Source organism: Stylophora pistillata, chromosome 5 (assembly GCF_964205215.1).
Source record: "Stylophora pistillata chromosome 5, jaStyPist1.2, whole genome shotgun sequence".
In the NCBI taxonomy this organism is placed as follows: Eukaryota; Metazoa; Cnidaria; class Anthozoa; order Scleractinia; family Pocilloporidae; genus Stylophora; species Stylophora pistillata.
Window position 1 is genome coordinate 32,744,377 of NC_142523.1, and position 23,239 is coordinate 32,767,615.

A 23,239-nucleotide genomic window follows, 5' to 3' on the forward strand; every position below is an offset into this window, starting at 1 on the left:
ACTACACTTTATTCAGCCGCTATGATCGTGCCAACCGGAAAGCATGGCTCACACAACTATCCATGATCCTTTGCATGTTTATAATGTCCGAGAACTTTTGCTAACACAACTTCCGGTAAACAATACTATCAAAACATTACAGCAGTGAAAACGATTGATGAGATCAAAAGTATAATTCTTTTTCCGAAGCGTCGACTGAGAACATCTCTAGCTAAAGCGCTTGGAATACAAGCAGCGATGGTTCCGCTCACAATGAGCTCGTACCAGAAAAAAGTCAAACGAAAGCGTTCATCTATCAGAATAATTGATTGCACCAGATACAACACCAGTGCTACGTCCGAAAAGAAATCCGCCGAAGGCTGCAAATGTAGTTAAAAGGTAAGGGTATCGCGGGTAGCGAAAATCTGAATTTTCTCGAGCAAAAATTACTTTTCGCTCTCTATGCTAAAAGATGCTGTTGCTATTGCTGGTCCTTCCATCTTTCTTTACTGTGCGCTTCAGAACACCTCCAAAAGCAGGTAAGTTCAGTAAACAAAACTGATTCACTCCTGCTTTAAACTATAAAGATAACTGCTGACAACTTATGTTTTTAATTAAACCAAAATGCTTCAGTATTCGTGCTCAAATTTTTCTCACATGATCTTTAATATTCAATTTTGATTTATAACGCAAACACTTTGGGAAAATTTCATTTATCATTCCCGCTTTATCGTTTTTCAATCAAAAATTTTTGGGTAAAACGCAAGATAGAAATCGAATCAAAAGGTACTGTGGAAATGGTTGTGTCTGGTCCCAGTTAAGGGGTTCTGGCTTGTAAAGCAGCCACCGGAAGATTTTTTTTCAATAAACGATCAAATGAAACTGGCCCTGCACCGGATCCTCTCTGTTTTTCCCTTCATATTCTTTACATCAGTATGCATATTCTTCATACTGTTCTCTTAAGGTTCCCTATGGTGCTTGCAAGGAGGATTTCTTTAAAAATAAGGAGCGCTAGCGTCTTTAGTTGGTGATCACTTTCTTCCTCCTCGTGACCTTAATATTTGATTCAGGGTTGAAGCCCGCCCTTCGCCTCTCTCCCTAGTGTACCTAAGACCTGAGAGTGGAATACTTAATGCCCTGAGGTTCAACGGTGAGTTAAGGATTATTAGTTAATCCAAAACCTAATTCTCAAAATTATCATCATAAGAATTCTATGGGAGACAGTAAGGAGAATTGCTGATGAGATCTCGGGAGTGAAGGGGTTAAAAAATAAAAAAAAATACTGGAATATACTTTAAAAACAAAAACAACAGGATAAGTCGCACTTTGTAGCAGAGCAGTCTTGTTCTTTTTTAATTTGCGTGTTACCAAATATTTTTTTTAAGGTTACCGACCCAAGATTATGTTTCGGTTTTGTTAAATTCATCAAAAGTCGGTTGAAATCTCGTAATTTTGGATCGAGATGAACGACTCATGTCTTTTTCATCACGCCCGGCTTTGATAGCAGAACTCGCGTCCAGGGATTAACGTTCCCATTTCCTTTTATGGAGAATTGAACAGGCAGACTACAACAGGTGGTTTCCCAAATTGTGTACTTAAAGCCCTTTTGTACTGAGTGCCGTTTTACTAAAACAAACGTAACCACGACAGCCAATCAGAAAAGAGATCATCCTTGCGAAAAACCAAAATTGATCACTAAAATGAACGAGGCTCACAATGACGGCGTTTTTCATCTGATTCGTTACCAAAAACTACGCGAGTTCTCTAAACCAATCAAAGAATGAAGGGCCACTAGTTCCTCAGTTGAATTACTGTCATGTGTTACTCTCGTTTAATAAAGTTATTGTTATTTTAAAATTCCTAATGAAGTAATGTAAATCGGTTTTTTCACTCATTAATTTGAAGCGTGTTTCATAATTTCTACAAAGAAAAAAAGTTTCCGAGAGCAACTAGGCTCGAGCCTCTCGCCAAGCTTTAGCTAGAGGTTCCTTAGCAGGTGTCCATGCATGGTTTTCACGATATTATCATTACATGCTATGAAAACAAATATTCCAATTCCTCGGGCGATTTATTCTTGGTCTCAGGAAGATAAGCAAAGAAAAAAAGCCACCCTACAAGCGACATTCCTCCGTACAGCCAGAACACACCAGAACTGGTAATCCATTCAGTTAGAGAGAGAAAAGTGACCGAAAGCAACCCATTACAAGTCCATTTTACTGCTGAAGTAAACCCATATGCTGTGCTACGGGCCCACAGAGGGTATATCTCAGAGTTTATCGTCCACGGCAATGGCCCCATCCCTGGACAGTACGCGACGACATGTAAAACAAGGGCTACGGTTGCTAACCAGGCATACTTGTATGGACAAGCTTGGTACGACCACGTGACTGTATGATTCTTGCGACCGCATCTACCAAACGCGGCCATGTTTTCACCAGAAGATACGTTAATTGGAACACACGAGCCACTCATGGGATTATTAGTTGAGTCTTTAGCATAACAAAATCCACATTTTTCTCCGACTCTGAGGCAATCGAAGCAATATCCGGTCGTGGGACAACTGTTGCTGATATTAGAAGGCGCTCTCTCGTTAAAATTTATGGCAGCATCGTGTTGCTTCGCCAAGTAAAATGCACCACCCAATAGGAACAAACAAAGAATGACCCCAGCAAGACTTCCTAATAGTAGCTTACGGCGTCCTAATTTCTCTACCAGATACAATCCCACAGAAGTCAAAGCGAAACTAGCAAAATAGACCACCACAGCCAGCCAGAAGGCGAGGTGGTCTCCCTGCACGCCTGACATCTGTATGATAGTTGTACTGTAGAAGCTGGAAACAAAAAGCACGCCTTTATGAAGAATTCGTTTTATTCTTGATGTTGAAAGGTGGCGAGGGGGGGAAAGGATTTTTTGATGCGCTGCATTTTTTACGATTGACATGATAACCCATGATTTACGCGGTTGATTTATGCAAAAGCTCCCTTAAATCAGCTTATGCTGCCATAGCCGACTATACGCGTATTCTGTCGGGCTTGGTCAGTGATCTTTAATCTAAGGCTTTAACTTTTAAGGTTGATAAAACATTTTTACTTACATAATAATATTAATCCCACACAGCTCTTGCATTGATACCAACATACAGCCAACCAAAACAGCTTTCATTGTACTTGAAGTGGTCAACATCTCATAAAATCTGCCTGAAAACAAATGACAACCTTTCATTTGAATAATCATACACTAGGTTTCCACTCATACACACCGAATTTTTTATTTTTCGCTTAGATTTAACTCGGAAGCGAGGTTAAATTTATTATAATTTCTTTCAATTAATACATTGACTGTGATTAGTCAATTTAGAGGACCGTATCAACCTCTTTCTCAGGCCCTTTTCCCTCACTTGGGGTGGCACATTGTACGTGGGCCATTAATCCGAGCGTTAAGTACTCCGTTCATAAATAATAGTACTTACCTTGAACTCCATAATGTTTCTTCGTAAGTTCTCAAGCGGTAGTGTGTAAATGGCTGAAAATCACCATTTTGGTGTTTCTTTTACACCTGAGGGTATATCTCAGAATTTATCGTCCATGGCAGAGTCCCCATCCCCGCAGCGAACGCGATGATATATAAAACAAGGGCTACGGTTGCTATCCAGGACTATAACTAGCTTTTAATCTAATTTTGCAGTGACAACGGAACAGCAACAAAAGTACCAGACGTGACCACGCCTAGATCCTACTCGAGCACAAGATTGGGATCACGCCGGAGTTCTTCCTTGTACCACGACAGAATCCCGCTTAGATCTCACTTGGATCCAACTCGGAGTTCCTTCAAGATTGTGTCGTGATCACAGCGGGATCGATCAAACTCAAACAGTACCACTCGAAAGAATTTTACGCTTCGTGTGGAGGAGTCAATCAATACTCCAACCCTCCAATATTTGACAAACTTACTTTTCTTATCATAGGATTCTTGTTCTTTACAGACGGTCTGTATGACTTGTAGCTCCTCGTTCACATCTGTTGTTCCTCTAAGTCTTACAAGAACTTCCCTTGCATCTTCACAGGCACCCCTGCTGACAAGCCAACTGGGACTTTCTGGAAGCCACAGACAACCCAAGAACATGATGGCTGACGGGACTGTTCCTAAACCAAACATGAATCTACCGAAGGGAAATATGATTTGATACGACTTGTTGGTGTTATTTTCTTTCTAATACGTCTCAGAGATGGTTAGGAGGTATTACGTCAACCTTTTTGACCAGGTGCTCACCAGTAATGGTAAAATTTTTTATTTTTAGAAGGGTCAAATCTGACTCACAAGCCTGGGTACTGCCCGAGTTTACCCCAAGCGAGTTATGTTTTAGTCACAGGAACTTTTACTCACCTTTATGGTGCCCTCCCCATCTCATACCCAGATCCTACCGAGTAACTGTGACTGAAATGTAGGCTTGGCCGTGAGAGGTCTGGGTACGAGACTAGTGCCTTTGTTTACCAGGAGTTTTACACGGGCACCGATGAGCTGTGGGAGAAACCTCATAAAGCTGGAGTATGCGATAGACAATTATCATCATTCGAAGGGAGTAGCACCAGACCAATTTAACTTCGTGCCACATGATGAGGTTTCACAACAAAAATAACGCAATGTTCTGGTAAGCCCCGTTTACAATTTTTTTTTCTTTTGTTTAATTTTATCCTGATCAGTCATACGCTTTTAAAATACCATGACTGACTATTTGGTATGGTTGTCTAAGACTCTTGAGAGGTAACTCGATATGTCAGCCCGAATGGACACCCAACATTATAACCTTCACAAATTATCATTCATGTGACTGCCCCGTTGCGTGATGCCAGTAATCTTATTCACCGCCATTCAACCTCGTTCTTAGGGCCTTTTCCTTTTGTGGGAACAAGGTTGACAGTCGTTGTTTGCACTCACTGCACAACACACTCCTTCTTTCAGGGTAAGTAGTTTTAGTAACATGGATGGATGGAGGTAAAACATAAACGTGACGATTTTACTGTTACTTTCCACTGCTGATAATACTGGCTACACAAATGAAAAGATATACTTTTTACCTCCATCCTGTCTTCTTGTAAGGGCTAAGGATCCCGTCAATAATGGCAGCGACAAGTTCAGCTCCCGTCATAAATAGAAAGTAGACGGTGACTAGACGACCTCTTATACGCCATGGCGCAATTTCGGAAATATACACTGGGGCCGTAACAGACACCGCTCCTGAAAACAATTGCAGAAAGTACATTTATTTTCACCGAATATCAATACAAGTGCAAATTAATTACTCGGGCTTTCCGAAAGAAGACGCCCGAGGTATAAATTCGGCCTCTTTTTTTTTTTGTTTTTGTTTTTTTTCTTTTTCGTTTAGTCAAAAACGCAGTTCCACTTCAGCGCATATGTGAAGAGTAAGCCCATGTGTAGAATGAACCGTAGAACGCGTGGCTTAAAGCAATGGCTGCCTTCGTGGACAACAATTACAACAACAACAAGAACAATTTTTATTCTAGTTCTTTGATCTTTTTACATAAAATAAAAGTGGGATGGTTTGCCCCGCAAATAGCTAGAAAGCTAATCTAAGGACAAAGAGTGGTTATTGACACAGTCACACAGTCACAGAGACACAGCTGAAAAAGATAAGAAGAGTTTAAACTTAAAAGGTGTATCTATGTACCTACTTTTTTAATGATCATGGGGATTTGAATATAGTTATCTTCTTTTTCTAATTAAGATATCAAATAGCAATCTGCGAAGGACGTTTTTGAAAGCTTTCTTTGGGAAATCCGTTATACAGCTTGGTATCTTATTCCACAGCTTACTCCGATCCGAAAGAAGGAGTTGTTTTGTATTTCTAGTCTCGAACTTTTAACATAGAACTTTTCAGACGTAAACGATCGTATTTTGTATGAATGAATATTAGACGGCTGAAATAGATTTAGTATGTTTGCTGCAGCTTTATTATTATTGATATCGTGCGTTAGGGTTGATACGGACGCGTGATAAAGAAACGTTATCGGAAGCACGTTTGCTTTAAAAAATGAAGAAATTGCAAGGCCATGCCAGTTTGCGAAGTACAACAAACAAAGCTAAGGGCTCCCTTCTGACGAATAAGAATTTGGTACTCGAGCTTTCCGAAGGAAACGCCCGAGGTACAAATTCGGCTTGGTTTCTTTTTTTTGTGTGTGTGTGTTCAGTCACAAAACGCAGTTCCACTACAACGCATGCATACAGCGTTTGCGGTAGATCCACAGTAAAACTTGTGGAGCGTTTTGGGAACAGATCGGTCCGCGAACTCTACGAGAGAACAATTTACGAGCGATCCTTTACAAGTGAACCGAGAAATATCAAGCGAAACCTGCCATATCAAACGAGCTATCTCATATTATGTTTACATGTAAACACAATTGTGTATTTAGACGTGATCGAGAACCCAGTGGGTCAAGAGTTCCACATAGCCTCATACATACATTAATTATGCATAGAGTATTGCGAAAAAACATTTATATTTAGTCTGAGTGAAATGGAATGCATAGTTAATTTATGGGGTTATACGGAACTCTTTCCCCCAGTAGAATACCAGAAGCTACTCTGGAAAGTCCGAGAAGAAAGGGCAGAAAACTGAAGGAATTTGTTTATGAGCGTATTCATCCAAGCATACCGAGGTCCTCTTGGCTACGTCGTTATGTGAAGGTTAGCCGGAGTTATAAAGAATGTTTATAAGCTTAATACAAAGAGGATGAGATTAAATAATAAAGTTACACGACATGAGAAGAAGTATTTGCTGAATTGTTCTGTGAGGGTATATCATCAAAGGATAATTAAATTGAAGTATAGAGCAAGTCGGTGGTTATGAATGTTTTCTTGTAATAGACCCATGTGTCCAAAGGTCAGCCTTCAAAGTCATTAAAAAGTCATTGAATTTCAACCTTTGGCGTCTGTAGGAACCTACTCCTATATAGTGATATATTGTTTTGATTGTTGTCTAATACCGTAACAACATTCATTACACTCACGCAGGCAAAAATAAACACAAGTAGACTTATTCATGACCGGCAATGACGAAATTGCGTGACGGCAGTAAAAATGGCAGTATGGCAGTCCCCTAAATGTGCGATATCAGTGAAAGCCCGAGTTCACGCGGATATGCATCTAAATAAGAGAAGTCTTGCATGCCTGACCCCAGGGAGCAGGACCATAGGTTAAATAAGGGTTGATTAGTGACTTATAGATATTCAATAGTATTTTTCGAGGTACAGAGTGGCGTAGCTTTGCAAGTAGCCCAACATTTTTAATAATTTTTGTAACAACAGAATCAACGTGGTAATTTCAAGAGAGATTCTGATCAATAACAACGCTCAGATATTTTATGTAAACTTTAGACTCGAGACGAACATAAAATTTTTTTCTGTTATCAAAAATGCAGACTTTCGGTCGGTAAGCCAGTCGCTTTTGATAAGGATGAAAAATAACAAAGTTGGATTTTTTAATGTTAAGAGTTAGTCGATCGAGCGCGAATGTCGAGCTACTAAGATACTCCGAAGAAAACAATAAGTAACACCGAGTAATATTCGGTCAAAATTAGGACAAGATCCGAATTCTATAGCACTCACTCACTCACTCGTCTCGTCAACTATGTGGATGATCCTTCTATAGGAAGCAGTTGCCACAAAAATTAAGACACCACGCCGTAGCTCTAAGGAGAGCTTGATGAAGGTATCATTTGCCATCGTTCTGGATCTTTTGATCCCGTGATTAACACCGATTTGCATAATACTGAAAACCAATTTGTTTTTACTTACCTATTCCAAAACCGACAGTGAGCCTACCAATGAGTAAAACATTTCTCGATGTAGCAGTTGCCTTGACCATCGCTCCTATCGTAAACACCAATGCACAAGCTAAAAGCATTGGTTTTCTCCCAAGTCGTTGATTCAGAAATCCTCCGAGGAGCGCCCCTATGATGGCAATCCCTATTGCCACGCTTACGATGAGCTCTTGCCAAAATGAAGACAAATGAAACTCTTCCCTTATAAGGATCATTGCCCCAGAAACGACCGAGAAGTTGTATCCCATCAGAAAACCTCCAACGGCTGCGAACACAGTGAAAATATACACGCACACTGGAATTCTTGGTTTCGCTTCACTGGAACTTTTCATTAATGGTTCTTGCTCGGAGTTCCTATCAGGTAGTAGTATTTGACCGCATTTTTGTTCCATGACGCTTCGCCTTTGATCCACTTCTTGAACAAAAGCGCGATCGATGTAGATAATCACATGTAATCACGTCTTAGACTCAAACGACTTTTCCTGTAGAGAGAAAGTTTCAATTGACTTCAAAACCAAGTAAAATCGCGTTTCTCATTAAGCAGCAAATGGGCGTAACATAGCCGCAGGTGCTGCACGGCATATTTGAATATTTATCACCGACTCACAATCTGTCCCAACCATTGCCTGCAAAGTTTTGCAGAAGTGCAGCTCAAAGCAGACTATTGCTAAACGTTCGTCTAGCGCCTATGCGTGTGTTACAGACTAGTCTAAAAACGCGTTAAACGAAGGGCATGTTTCATTGTTAGTCATTGCCATATTATTGCTCTGTGTGCCAATTGTGTTCCACAGCAAAAGAGATGATATGGTAAATGCGCCGGTACTCTAGCATGGACTTCCCAAAACAATTATGAAGACGATATGAAAACTGTCGCAAGCAAAAGTTTGAACAGAAGAGAGGTCGAGGGTTAATTTGGAATCTGTTATACTTGACCACTTGGTGGAACAGGACAGTGGACATTTCAAAACGTTACACTGACTCTCGCTCTCCACTAATGACAAATTTCGATGTATTGTTGAAGTCAAGGTATCTTATTTCGAACCTTGCCCGGTTCGCTATTTCCCATGTTAGTTTGGCCCAGTTTGCAAGCCGAGTAAACAAAATGTCTGGAGAATGTTGCCATTTGAGAATTTGAGTGTGTATCGTGGAGTAAGTGAGCTGAACCAGATATATGGTTAAGTGATTAAAATCATACAGTGAAAATTCCAGGCTTAATTACGAGCCGTTGTTCGGGAACCGAAGCCCGCGCTCCTCCCCGAAGTCTCTTCTTGGGGAGAAACGAAAAAGACCGGACCCGGGAGAGCGGCAAAAATCGAGCCAATGAAAATTCATGTTCTAGGTCCCGGTAGGATAAAGGATCGCTACCCCGGATCGTAAGCTTTGGGATCGGGATCGCCAGTGGCTTTTTTTTTTTTTTTTTGTCATTGTTTTCTTTGTTTTTTCATAGAATCAGGGATCAGGCTATCCCTAATAATGAAGAAACAAAAAATAAAGCTTGAAAGAAATAAAGCTGTCTTCGCAAGGCAAACGTTGATAGTCACTTAGCATTAGGCCCTGTTCGCACTACACCGAAAAGTTTGGTTTGGCCTTTGCAAAAAAATTGAAAATTTTGTAACAACGAATTTTCTGTTTTTGTAACAGCGTTCGCACTTGAGACGTGCAAATTATTTGAGTTACCACAAATGTCAAGCAATCGAAAAAGATACCGAGATCTCGTGACAGTGCGTTTTCCTTTATATCGTTTCTGATCAAGGACTGATCGCAAAGCAAAATACGCCCGCGAAATGTTTAAGGGGGCATTCTGGTCTAAAACTAGGACGATTGTGACCACAACTTTTAAAATTCATAAAAAATTCAAAATTTAGCCTAAATGGCTCACATTTTCACCAAAGAGGCACCTGATTATGCTTTCTTCAATATTGATCTTAAATTGCTGACCATGCATTTCTGAAGTTAATTATTAACCCTATAACATAAAATATTATTGTTAGACTTGATACACTGCCCCCTTTTGTTTCTAATGAAAATGCAGTCAAATAAACTTATGTTTGGCACATCAACTCTATATAAAAGGGACTACAACTTAATGGGACAAAATTTGGTTACGGCGGATATTGTTGTCATGGCAACCAAATGAACATTTACTTTATGTTTTTTCCTGTAAATATGCTCCTATTTTATATGGTCTAATTTTGTCCCATTAAGTTGTAGTAGTCTATATGTTAAACACTTGAGCCAAGTTTGACTAACATACCTTAAATCTAAGAAACAAAAAAATAGGGGGCAGTACTGGCAGTAGGAAAAATGGCCATTTTTCAGAAAATAGCCTTAAACATTTGTAAAAGAGAAAAAACAATGAAAATGACTTCCATTCTCTCAACTACTGATTTGCTTTGATATTTCACCATAATACTATATCAAACAGCAGTAAATGTCACCAGGGAATGGCTTTTATGTCTGTTCATTTTTTTTTTCTCTTTCTTGATGGTCCACTGTTCAGTCCAAGATCATTGAAGCCTCCCGCCTCATATGTCACACCTTCCCGGTTGGACCTCAGCTCTTCATCCCTTTGTTTTGCCTGCCTCCTCATGATTCTGTAGTTCTTGTACTGTTTGTCCACTCTTGGCTCAGCCTGTTTTACTCTTTTAGAATCTCTCCTCTTAACGACATCAGTGTGGGCTTCTAAGAGAGCATCCTCATGTCTATACCATGTATCAATTGAAATACTGAAAGGCATATCTAACACTTCGCACAGTTTGGCTATTCCTTCCCTTCCTAAACCCATTTCAAAGGCACCATAAACAACTCTCCGATTTAAATCTTTTCCTTGGATAGTATTCGGTAATGTGGCATCAGATTTGTGGTATCCAGTAGCAAGTAGTTCTGACATTCCACATTCATCACACCTGGCATAGATGGAACTGCTCAAGCCAAATCTACTTGTACAGTCTTCTTCTAACTCAACATGGCCTAAAGCAGCCAAAACAAAATAAACAGTTAAGAAACTTCATAACATAGCTATTAAGTTAAGCAGATTCTAGGTAGAAAGATAGATACGTTACATACAGATTACACGTGTATGTGATAAAGCTCTAGACTCACCTGAAGAGCATTTAGAGTGTGAATGAATCCTGTTACAAAATTTCCTTAAGCTATCCACGCTAACAAGGCGATAACCATTTGCTGACTCGAAAGCGTTATAGGAATTCTCGTCTGAGAGGCTTTCGGTCTCAGAGACTTGAATCTTTCTGGAAGATGCAGGCACAGCTGGTGGTGGAATTAGCTCGCTGACCACATCGTCTTCATCGACGAAAGTAACTCCTACTGTTGGCCGTTTCTCTTTATTCTGGCGCTTTAAATCATGGACTGAAGTGCCTCTGAAACCACTTTTTCGCTTTTTCGAAACATTATTCCTTAAAACAGCTTGTTTGCGTCCTTCTTTTGGCATTGTAATTCGAAAATATTATGGAGCAATGCGAAAGTATTATGGAGCAATGCGGAGTTTTGGCCGAGAGCTGAATTGGCTTAGTAACCTAGCTTAGAACCGAAAAGATTGTACCTGTGGAACGGACTCTGGTCACACCAGACCGTAGGAACGTGTTTTAACAAGTTATAACGCATCGATCGCAAAAATAACGCAAAATTTGAAACCGTTGCTATGGAAACCGAAAACAACAAAAAAACAAGGCTAAGAAAACCTCATTTTTTACTGACTCGCAAACTGGAAGTGGAAAAACTGACATCAAAACTTTAAACTAGACAGATTTGCCCAACTAAAGAGGCCATCAAAACATTTTCGAAAAAAATAAAGATTTTTAATTTTTTTTGACCAGAATGCCCCCTTAATCGCCCTTCTTTGCTGCTTGCTTGCCATGCAAAACCTGATTGTGGCTAGTCAATAATATACTTTTGGCTTTGTTGGGAAGGATTCGGCCTCTACCAATCGTGGAGACTTTAACTCACTTGCTCAACAAACGTCAACGCCGCCGTCGACTTGTACAATCCTGAAGCCTTTTTCCGAAGACATTTGAGAATGGGTAGAGAGTCCTTCGACAACTTACAAACGGGACGTTCAATTACGAAAGTATGATGACCAGTTGAAGGGTATCTGTCAAGGGACAATAGATTTTCTCGCCGACAAAAAATTGTAGGCCCCCAAAAGTTGTTGACGGTATCTTTGAAGTTTGGCGGCTTTTGCGAAAATTTTGGTGGGTCAAAAAAATCGTTCGCACTGAAGAAGTTTCACGTTGACAGATGTTTTTGCAAAGCAAATAAAATTTCGCGTAGTGCGAACAGGCCTTTACATTGTCACATGGTCACGCCATACTCTCTCTAGTGAAAGAGCCCCAAGCATAATAAGCTTCTTCAATATTTAACATAGCTATTAACCTATTCCGAAGCCCACAATAACTCTTCCATCGAAAATGATCTCCTTCAAATGAGCAATTCCCATCATTAACGCCCCGGTAGTTGTAACGATGTCACCGGGATGGCCGTGTAATAAACCAGATTTATACGGTGGCTTCAAAAGGGACATACGCTTTCCTTTCTCTTTTTTATTCACTTGCGACTTAGCTGCTACTTTCTTGCGACTTACCTGCGACTTTCTTGGTACTTTCTTGCGACTTAGCTGCGACTTTCTTGGTACTTTCTTGCGACTTAGCTGCGACTTTCCTGCTACTTTCTTCCGACTTAGCTGCCTGGTGCATCAGCCGGCCAGGTTGTTTTATTTGAAAACAACGTAGACTCCTATAAACAATAGGTAGTCTGTTTTGCCTTGGCTTTACAGTATAGCTATGAAGTTTTTCGCCGTTTTCACTTTCATTTCGGTCTGCTCTACATCGCTGGCAGTGCTTCCATCTTACTCTCCGGCAATAAGGAACAATGCAGTAATGCGCGACGAGATAATCAAGGACTACTTCAATCTTGGGCTTACTGTACCTAAAATTGCATTATTTCTCGTAAGTGTACATGGTATCGGGATCTCGTTAAGACAATTGAAAAGAATACTCAGACGGTTGGGATGTACAAGACGTCGGCGTCGAAGTAATTTGAATGAGGTGGTAGAAGCAGTCGAGGAGGAACTGAAGGGGAGTGGAAGCCTTCTCGGATATCGAGCAATGCATCAGAGACTTACAAATCAGCACGGTCTTGTTACTACGAGCTAGGGAAGTCGTTCGACATGTTTTGAGGGTTTTTGATCCTGAAGGGGTGGAGCATACGTCACAGCATAGACTACGACGACGATTTTACAGGTGTAAAGGACCAAATTACTTATGGCACATTGACGGCTACGACAAACTAAAACCGTTTGGATTCTGCATTCATAGTGCAAATGATGGCTTTAGTCGAAGGATCCTATGGCTGGAGGTTGCATCTTCGAACAACGACCCTCGTATAGTAGCTTAATATTTCTTAGACTATGCAAGACAGTTAGGAGGTACGGCAAGGATTGTACGTGGAGATAGGGGATCTGAGAACAGGAACTTAGCAGCTATTCAGCGTTTCTTTCGGCGGTCCATGAATGACGACTTTGCAGGTGATATAAGTTTCATGTATGGGAAACCTACAGCAAACCAAAGAATTGAACCCAGGTGGGGACGTTTGAGGCAAGGATGTGCAGAATGGTGGATTACATTTTTTAAGGACTTGAGATATTCTGGTTTGTATCACGATGATGATATAATACACCGCGAATGCCTGAAGTTCTGTTTCATGGATGTCATACAAAGTGAACTACACAGAGCTGTACTGGAATGGAATGTTCACCGAATTCGACCGTCTAGCAATGTGGAATCTCCGTCGGGAAAGCCAGATGTACTCTACTTCGTTCCAGCATCAGCTGAGAGTCAAGATTACATGACTCCTGTTGACATCGACGAAATCGAAATCGCACAGGATACGTGTGCCGAGCAACCACAAGCGAAAGGATGTCCTTACATTAAAGAGCTCTGCGATCTAATCATGGAGGATGAAGGTCTAGAACCAGCTACAACAGCAGAGAAAGCTCTCCAACTCTACTTAGATCTACTAGACCATATTAATGCCATACCATAGAAGAATGGTTGAATTTCATTCCTGTTCACAGGCTACCCAGCATGAGCAGTGTTTTTGGTACACTCAAAAACAAAGCTTTCTATGCGGTTAGTCAAGGGGCTATGTTAGGTTCGCAAATATTCAGTGTGGCCAAATGTACATCGCAAGGTATTTATTGTTGGTCAGATCTAATGCCGCTATCATTTTGTAGCTGGATACCGAGCCACAAAAGTAAATCAATTAAAAATGCTAATTAAAATCAACGTTATTTCTTCTCCGTTTCCAACATGTTTTCTAAATGTGGAAAGGAACTTAAACTCTTGACACTAAGAACGGATTATTTTAATTCATAAACTACACACCTGTGGGGGAGAGAAATTGCCTGACCCACCATTCACACTCTTTACAGTACAGTGTATTGTAAAGATATCATCTGGCCTGGTAATTCGAAATCTATGAACTCATAAGGTAGAACAGCAAAGTAAATAGCACGTAACGAACTATTTTCCATTCCGTTTTAAAAGTGTTATGTTAACACAACCTATCAGAGTAGACATGAATGACATGTATAAAAAGAAAAGAATAATTAATCCTCTATTGCGATGAGCAGCATTATCCTTATTATCTCAGTGCAAGTATGTCGCCCCCCCAAACCGAACCAAGAGCTTGCAAATCTCCATCTGTTGCCATCCTCACAGCTGTAAAGTCCATCTGTAGTAAGGAAAAATGAGTTTATCTTAGAGAATAGTATGGAGTCAAACTATTCAAGTAAAATAAGCCACTTGAGGTGTAATACGAATACGTAAACTGTGAAAAAAAATACATAAAATACTTGCGGGTCCTATGGGTATATTTCCCAAGATAAGAAACACAAAAAGGAAAATATGGCAACAGATACTATAGAATAATACATGGATGTACACAGATATGGAAGTGCTCAACTCAATATATCATGTACAGCAAACAAATAAGATCTTGTGTTTATATGGAATTTCTCTGCAAGTGTTCAACTCAATATATCAAGCAGTAAATAAGTAAGATCTTGAGTTAAATACAAGAAGAGAAATTCCATATGTATACAAGCAACATTTGCCGTATATCATGTTCAACATGTACATGTACATGCCATATATCAGGCCCAACATTTGCCCTACATCAAGTTCACCTACTTTGGAATGTTACATAAATTAGTGGGTAAAGGACTACATGCTTGTCCAATTTGGAAGTAAATAAATTTTAAAAAAAAAATTTTTTTCTCTCATCCAATTATTTCCAAATCAATTACTTTGGATTCTAGGAATGATAAATAGCTACCAAATATAAAAATTCTTTTGTATGCAATGAAATTAACTTCACTAAACTCGTTTGGGAGTAAAATTTCTTTCAAATTATTAACTCAAAACCGAGGTTAGTCTGGCTAGTTTTAATACTTACAAAAAAAATTTAATTGGCAGCCATTTATGAAAAGGGTCAAAACTATTCCCAGTGAAGCACAAATAACCGTCCCATCTTGAAGTTAAGTGATTAAAGGTTTCTCGAAAGTAAACCAGATGTAACAAGAAGGTAAGGAGAGTGTAAAAAGACAATCTGAGATATCAAATTTAAGTGCGCCACAATCTCGAGTCCAGTACAGGAAACAGTTCGTAATGGATTCTTACCCTTTCGTCTTTAAACTGTTGGCAAACGCCATCTTTAATCCCTCGTTTTTCTTTTAAAAAATTGAAAATCTAAAGAGAATGAAGCCAAATATAAGTTTTTGTACCTTCAGCATTTCTAATTTGAACGAATGACAGGAGAAAGTGTCAAAATACCTGGTTCGGACCTCCGGAACTAGCTGTTGTCTTAGAGAATCTATGTTGTTTATCGGCAATGCAACCTAGCCTGCGTCCCACTCGGCCCAGCTAGGTAGCCAGGCAGCTAAGTCGCAAGAAAGTAGCAAGAAAGTCGCAACTAAGTCGCAAGAAAGTAGCAAGTCGCAGATAAGTCGCAAGAAAGTAGCAAGTCGCAGATAAGTCGCTTATAAGAATTGCTAATTTCGTTAGCAACTTTCAATGAACAAAACTGATTCACTCCTGTTTTAAACCATAAAGATAACTTGTGGCAACTTTTGTTTAATGCCTCAGTATCAGGGGACGCAAATCGGCTGCACTGGAAGTTCATATGAAACTCCCTAGGCGATTTAATCTCATTAAATATGTGGTTTTTATGTCAACGTTTGCATGGTTAATATTGTCAGCGCCCCTTTCGGTTGGATCTGGACAATGTTTTTTTTTTGGATCTGGACAATGTTCGGTTTTTTTTTTCCCAGATTGCTTTGTAGTGAATGCAGTTTTCTTAGTCATTTTCCCAAAAATGGCGCCGAGGAAAGGTTTTTCGACCTTCTCTCGCTTCGTCAGTGATGCATTAAGCAAGCATAGTTACTGGTATGTGCTCACAACAGAAGTTTGTGGAATTACTCCTCTGCAATATTTTAAGCGATCGCCGATCGTGACAAGGCAGAACCTCAGTATTAGCGTGCAGAGCCAGATTACCCGCTTTCTTCTGCTGACGCTTTCGCTTTCTCCATTCTATATTTTGTTTTCGTTTCTCCTCAGGAGTATTTTTTTGGCGATTTTACCTCCCGTTTATATGGTATTTCCTGCTTAGTGGAGGCCTCAAGGTCCGCCAACATTTTATTAATGTTTCCTAAGCAAGAAGAGCGAATTAGTTGAAAACGTTCTCTTACATCCGATCTCATAATTTACAAAAACTTCATTGTTCTCGCGAAAAATGAGAGCCGTCTTATTGAAACTTGATGACAAGTATAAGCCGGTAAAGAAAACACTGTAAAAGCAACTATCTGTCACATCGATGTCAGCAGCAACAAGATTATGACGCCTTACAGGAAAGCTGCCTGGAGCGCTCAAAAAGTCCCATACATTTTCTTCGACTTTTAGTCTAAGAAAATGTATGGGACTTTCCGAGATACTTCCAGTGCAGACGATTTGCGTCCCCTCAGTCGGCGGCGGGACGGTCAAATCGGTCTCTCACATCAACTTTAATATTCAATTTTAATTTATGAGGCAAACACGTTGGGTAAATTTAATTTATCATTCCCGATCAACATTATGAGGAACTAATGAAAATCAAAATTGATTAATGAAATGAAAGAGGCTCTCAATGACGTAGTTTTTTCATCTGATTCGTTAACAAAAACTGTGCGAGTTCTCTAAACCAATCAAAGAATGAAGGGTTGTAAAACCGATTTTTTTTAACTTACATTAATTTGAAGATTATTTCATAATTTTGACGAAGAAACAAAATTTTCCAGAGCGCCTGGGTTCGAGCATGTCCCTAAGTTTTAGCTGGAGGTTCCTTCACGCGTGTTCCATATTTTTCACGATGATATCATTATATGCAATGAAAAAAAATATTCCAATTCCTCTGGCGATTTATTCTTGGTCTCAGGAAGATAAGCAAAGAAACTGAAGCAGCCACCCTAGAAGTGACATTCCCCGTATAGCCAGGACACGCCAAAACTGGTAATCCATTCAGTTAGAGAGAGAAAAGTGACCGAAAGCAACCCATTACAAGTCCATTTTACTGCTGAAGCAAACCTATATGCAGTGCTATGGGCCCATAAAGGATATACTCAGAGTTTCTCGTTCATGGCAATGGCCCCATCCCTGGAGAGAACTGGTAATCCCTTCAGTTAGAGAGAAAAAATTCATCGAAAGCAACCATTACAAGTCCATTTTACTGCTGAAGCAAACCCATATGCTGTGCTACGGGCCCACAAAGGATATATCTCAGAGTTTAGAACATAGCTAGCAGAGTCGCGCAATTAAATTCATTATACGTGAGCGTGCTCAAAATCCCGATAGTGCACGCTGATAGCGTCAGCAAATCCGACTTCGCCAGAACTTTTTTTTTCGCGCGAGCGGCCATTGTTAGCGCGGGGAAAAATAATATATTTCGCGACAATAATGGATACAAACAGAAACTCGGCCTACTAGTCCGAAAACGAAGACAATGTTTCGACCTTTTCCATTGGGCTAGAGCTCTTAAATGAGGCAGAAGAAGAAAAAAACAAAGGAAAAGGAGACTCGGAAACAGCGCCGTCACGATTCGCTTCAACTGATATTGTTGTCCGTTTTTCGCGTCGGATTTGATGCAAAATTCCACCGGCTATGTTCTAAAACAATTGGTTCATGCTCTCAGCTGTGCACTATCGAGTTATGGAGCACGTGGGAAGTTTGGAGAGCACTCAAGAAGCTAGAGTTTCCCTTGGCTATCGCCTCGGGCAACTCTTACGCTTCTTTCGTGCTCTCCAAACTTCCCGCGTGCTCCATAACTCGATAGTGCACGCTAAAGCATGAACCAATTGCTACTCTCGTTAAAAGTTATGGCAGCATCGTGTTGCTTCTTCAAGTAAAATGCACCACCCAGTAGGAACAAACAAAAAATGATCCCCGCAAGACTTCCTAATAGTGGTTTATTGCGTCCTAGTTTCTCTACCAGAAACAATCCAACGAAAGTGAAAGCGAAACCAGTAAAATAGACCACCACAGCCAGCCAGAGGGCGAGTTGATCTTCCTGCACGCCCGACATTTGTATGATAGTTGTAGTGTAAAACCTGGAAACAGAAAGCACACTCTTATTAAGAATTTGTTTTATTCTTCTCTTAATGTTCAAGAGGGTGGGGGGGGGGGGGTTTAGATGCGCTGCAGTCTTTACGATTGATAAGATAACTCATGATTTACGCGGTTGATTTATGCAAAAGCCCCGTTAAATCAGCCCATAGTCAAAACTATGCGCGTATTCTGCGGGGCTTGGTTAGTGATCTTTAATTTAAGCCTTTAACTTTTAAGGTCTATAAAACATTCTTACTTACATGACAATATTAATTCCAAACAGCTCTTGCATTGATATCAACATGCAGCCAACCAAAAGAGCTTTCATTGTACTTGAAGTGGTCAACATCTCATAAAACCTACCTGAAAATAAATGGCAACCTTTCGTTTCAATGATCACACACTAGGGTTTTACTCATAAACTGTCACGATACAACCATCTACTACAACATAACTACCATCTACTAGCTGAGTTTGAGATTCGTACTGTAAGTTACAGACCAGGTTTTTTTTCCGACTTGGATTTAACTTGGAAACGAAGTTAAATTTATAATAATTTCTCTCGATTAATACATGCGCTGTGAGTGGTCAATAGTCCCTTTTACAGTTGTGGGCTTGGTTGCTAAGCCTTTGAACAGGAGTGAGGCTAAGGGTGACCTTGTAATGATAGAGACGTTGCTGCATTTCAAATGCAAATTTCTTTGTTATCATGCTAACTAGATACAAGTCTCTATCACAACAGGGTCACCCTTAGCCTCACTCCTGTTCAAAGGCTTGGCCACCGAGCCCACAACTGTAAAAATGACTATTTAGTGGACCGTATCAACCTCGTCTCCAGGGCATTTTTCCTTTGTTGGGGGTGGAGTGGGAAATGGAAAAGGCCCTGGGGACTGTATTCCATGGCCTGCCAACTTCAGAAGTTTGTTTGAACTGAAGTCTTCCCCTTCTATTTGAAACCTGAGATATGCTGAATAACCCTCTAACCTAGCTCGTTCACTCAGCCCGCAATGTAAGTAACATTACTTTGTTTTCCCGCTCGGATTTATGGTCCACGCACGTTGCCCTTGGGCCATAAATCGGAGCGTTAAAAACTCGGTTCGTAAATTACAGTAAAGACCTCGAACTCGGTGAAAAAGCTTAATAAGTTCTCAAGGGGAAGTGTGTAATAGCTCATAGATGGCTGAAAATAACCATTTTGGTGTTTCTTTTACCGATCTTTCATTTTTCTTACTAAGTAGCTTTAATTTTGCAGTGACGACAGGACGACAATAAAAAATACCTCACATGACCACACCCAATCTCCTTCGGGATTGCAGTGAGACTACATAGGGATCAAACGCAAACAGTACCACTCGAAAGAACCTTACGCTTAATGTGGATGCGCCAATCAATACCCCCAACCCTCCAATATTTGACAAACTTACTCTTCTTATCATAGGACTCTTGTTCTTTACAAACGGCCTGTATAGCTTGCAACTCTTTGTTCACATCTGTCGTTCCTCTAAGTCTTACAAGAACTTTCCTTGCATCTTCACAGGCACCCCTGCTGACGAGCCAACTTGGAATATCTGCAGAAGCCGTTGACAACCCAAGAACATGATGCTTGACGGAACTGCAGCTAAACCAAACATGAATCTACCGAAGGGAATTATGATTTAATACCACTTGTTGTGTTTTTTCCTTTCTTTTTAATACGTCTTAGAGATGGTTAGGAGGTGTTGTGTCAACTTTTTCTTCATCAGGAACTCATCAGTAATTATAGTGAGATTATTTTTTTATTGTTAAAGGGGTGAAATCTGACTCAAAAGCCCAGGTACTGCCTGAGTCTATCCCGGGCAAGTATCGAAACAGGAATCCACCACATACTGGTATCCAAGCCTTGACAGGGTCGTTGTGTTATGTTTTAGTCGCGGGAACCTTTACTCGCACAGTGCCTCTCTAATCTTGTACCCAGGTCCTACCGTGTAACTGTAACTAAAATGTTCGCTTGGCCGTGAAAGGTCTGGGAACGAGACTAGTGCCTTCGATCACTGGGAGCTGTCGGAGAAACCTGTTAAAGCAATATGGGAATCAAGAGAGAAGTGGAAGGGGGGGAAATGTGCATGCGACAGACAATCATGTCACCTGTAGGAGTAGCACCAAACCAATACGCTTCGTGCCACCTAATGAGTTTTCGCAACAGAATAACGTAGGCTCCATTTGCAATTTTGTTTTGAGCCTGATTTAAAAGTTATGCGCGTTAAAAATACCATGACTGACTATCAGGTGTGGTTGTTTAAGACTCTTAAGGGGTAACTTGATATTGATAGCTCGAATGCACACCACAACATCGCAAAATTCGCACATTGGCAGACATTTCATCGCTGTGTTGTGTGATACTTGCAATCTATATCCTATTCACAGCCGTTGTTTGCACAAATTGCACAACACACTCCTTCTCCCAGGGTAAGTAGTTTGAGAGATAGATTTGGAAACATACTGCGTTGTTGTTATTGCTGTTTTTTGTTTGTTTCTTTGTTTTTGTCTTTTTTTTTACCCTTAATCTATGACATTGCATATTTTGTCGACTATGGGTGGATGGATGTAGGTAAAACATAAACTTGAAAATCTCTCTTTTACTTTCCATGGTTAAATATTTGCTAGACAAAAAAAGATTATTCTATATTTCTTTACCTCCATCCTGTCTTTTTCTGAGGGCTAAAGATGCTGTCAATAATGGCAGCGAGAAGTTCGGCTCCCGCAAAAAATAGAGAGTAGACGGTGACTAGACGACCCCTTATACGCCATGGCGCAATTTCTGAAATATACACTGGCGCCGTAATAGACAGCCCTCCCGAAAACAATTTAAGAAATTAAATACATTTATTTTCACCCGTTATCACTACAAAACCAAATTACTCAAATTTTTTTATTCTTCTTTTGACTTATTCCAAAATGGGACACTTAACCCTACCATCCCTGGAGTATCTCTACTGAATCAGATATTAGGGTCAAGAGAATGGTTGCATGAAGCACGAGTTTTTACCAGGAGGTTTTCTAACATAACCAAAGTAAATTGCGCGCTCTGATTGATCAATTCAGCGTCCACCATTTGCCCATGGGTGTGCACTGGTTACGTGAGCAAATGCAAAGTTTCCGCGCGCGCTTGTTTTTTCTGGTCACGTAAGATTTGTTAAATAAAAGAAAACTCTTGTTACAACGTATCAATGTTATGTTACGAAACAAATGGTAAACGCCATACTGTACATAGTAATGGATGTACGCAGAAGGTTGCTAAGCACGAAAGAAGCGTAAGAGACGCGCGAGGCGATAGCTGAGAGCGACTTTAGCTTAATTAAGTGCTTAGCAAACCTCCCAGGTGCACCATCTCAGTAGTGTACCCTATCATACGCTTTGAGATTGGGATCGGCAGCGGTTTTTGTTCTTTGTATTTTTTTTTGTTCCACAGAATCAGGGATCTCTGCATGGATATTGACCTATTGAGCCTCTTCGGTGTCAGATGCAAGAAATATCGACTTAACACCATCCCGGTCGATCTATATGCATGAGCTGATGGCTTGCTTCGACATTTACCCTTTTCAGCCAAAATCGTTTTACTCTCGTGAGTGACAAAGGCAGAATTTTTCCATACAACTGCAATACAATATGAAGCAGACAAGTGACGAGGATAAAGAAAAATATCAATAAGGGATTATCAGCTGATCCAATACCAAGTTCTCTAAACTAACATCATAAAAATTGTACGGCAGAAAGAGAGGAGAATAACTGAGTAAAACATTTCTCGATGTAGCAACTGCCTCGACCACGGCTCCAATCGTAAACACCATTGCACAAGCTAAAAGCACTGGTTTTCTCCCAAATCGTCGATTCAGAAAACCTCCTAGCAGAGCTCCCAATATAGCTGTAACAATTCCTACGCTTATAAGGACCTCTTGCCAAAATGACGGCAAATGAAACTCTTGCTTTATAACGATCATTGCTCCAGAAACGACAGCAAAGTTATAATCTATCGCAAAACTATCGACTGCGGCGAAGACAGTGCAAATGTAAAGACACACGCTGGGATTCTTTGTTTTACAGTAGCATTGGAACTTTTCAGTAATTGTCCCCGCTCGGTTTTGTCGTCAAGTACAAGTATTTGATTATACGTTTTTTTGTTCCATGACGCTCCACGTTCGGTCGACTACTTAACAAACTCACGTTCCATTTAAATAATCACATGTAAACAGATCGTAGTTGTTTCTTTTAATCAAAAGTCAATAATATTTTAATTTATTAATCCGTTTAATGACATTTAATTAGTAATTGACCACGTGTTTACAGCCCATTGCGTGATCGCTTAAGGCTGACCTTTGAGTTTATGTGACATTTTTGCGGTAACACGCGCTTGAGAGCGATCAGTCCTTTTTCTACGTACCTCGCTGCCTAAAGTGTCCTGAGAGAATTTTGCTAACCTGTTTCTTGGTACTGGAGTTTTGATTGGATTGCGCCACAGAAGTGAGTAGTGTGTTTGTAATCAGTTGGAATTTTAGTATCATCATTTCGCTTTCCAGCATGAAATTGTCAGGAATCGCTTGCTGTTAGATCGCTCAAGAACTATGTATTATTTTTTGAAGATCGAATAAAAACTAATTAAAAGGATTATACGATTCCGTGTCTAATCAATTACTCGCGGGCCATTTTCCTCCAAGAACCAGTAGTCAAAGGACTTGTCAACCATTTCCCTCGTGGATAAAGTTTTACCTCATGATCGACGAAACCCGTCTGAAACCAA

General features: G+C 40.2%; 3 protein-coding genes and 1 pseudogene across 3 annotated transcripts; all 4 read right to left on the reverse strand.

Moving 5' to 3' along the window:
• Positions 1-1,298: 1,298 nt before the first annotated feature.
• LOC148731521 (proton myo-inositol cotransporter-like) lies at positions 1,299-8,469 on the reverse strand. The gene is made up of 5 exons (XM_088761473.1): positions 7,791-8,469; positions 5,055-5,214; positions 3,930-4,138; positions 3,074-3,176; positions 1,299-2,809 (listed from the first exon to the last, which is right to left on the reverse strand). Exons 1-5 carry the CDS (start codon positions 8,206-8,208, stop codon positions 2,014-2,016), a joined length of 1,686 nt encoding a protein of 561 aa, XP_088617599.1. The 5' UTR covers positions 8,209-8,469; the 3' UTR covers positions 1,299-2,013.
• A 1,168-nt stretch (positions 8,470-9,637) lies between these two features.
• On the reverse strand, positions 9,638-11,509 carry LOC148731522 (uncharacterized). The gene is made up of 2 exons (XM_088761474.1): positions 10,919-11,509; positions 9,638-10,786 (listed from the first exon to the last, which is right to left on the reverse strand). Exons 1-2 carry the CDS (start codon positions 11,262-11,264, stop codon positions 10,278-10,280), a joined length of 855 nt encoding a protein of 284 aa, XP_088617600.1. The 5' UTR covers positions 11,265-11,509; the 3' UTR covers positions 9,638-10,277.
• Positions 11,510-14,163: 2,654 nt separating this feature from the next.
• On the reverse strand, positions 14,164-16,523 carry LOC148731523 (uncharacterized). The gene is made up of 4 exons (XM_088761920.1): positions 16,470-16,523; positions 15,664-15,753; positions 15,511-15,579; positions 14,164-14,563 (listed from the first exon to the last, which is right to left on the reverse strand). Exons 1-4 carry the CDS (start codon positions 16,521-16,523, stop codon positions 14,474-14,476), a joined length of 303 nt encoding a protein of 100 aa, XP_088618046.1. The 3' UTR covers positions 14,164-14,473.
• Positions 16,524-18,199: 1,676 nt separating this feature from the next.
• On the reverse strand, positions 18,200-23,185 carry LOC148731524 (proton myo-inositol cotransporter-like; annotated as a pseudogene).
• Positions 23,186-23,239: the final 54 nt, after the last annotated feature.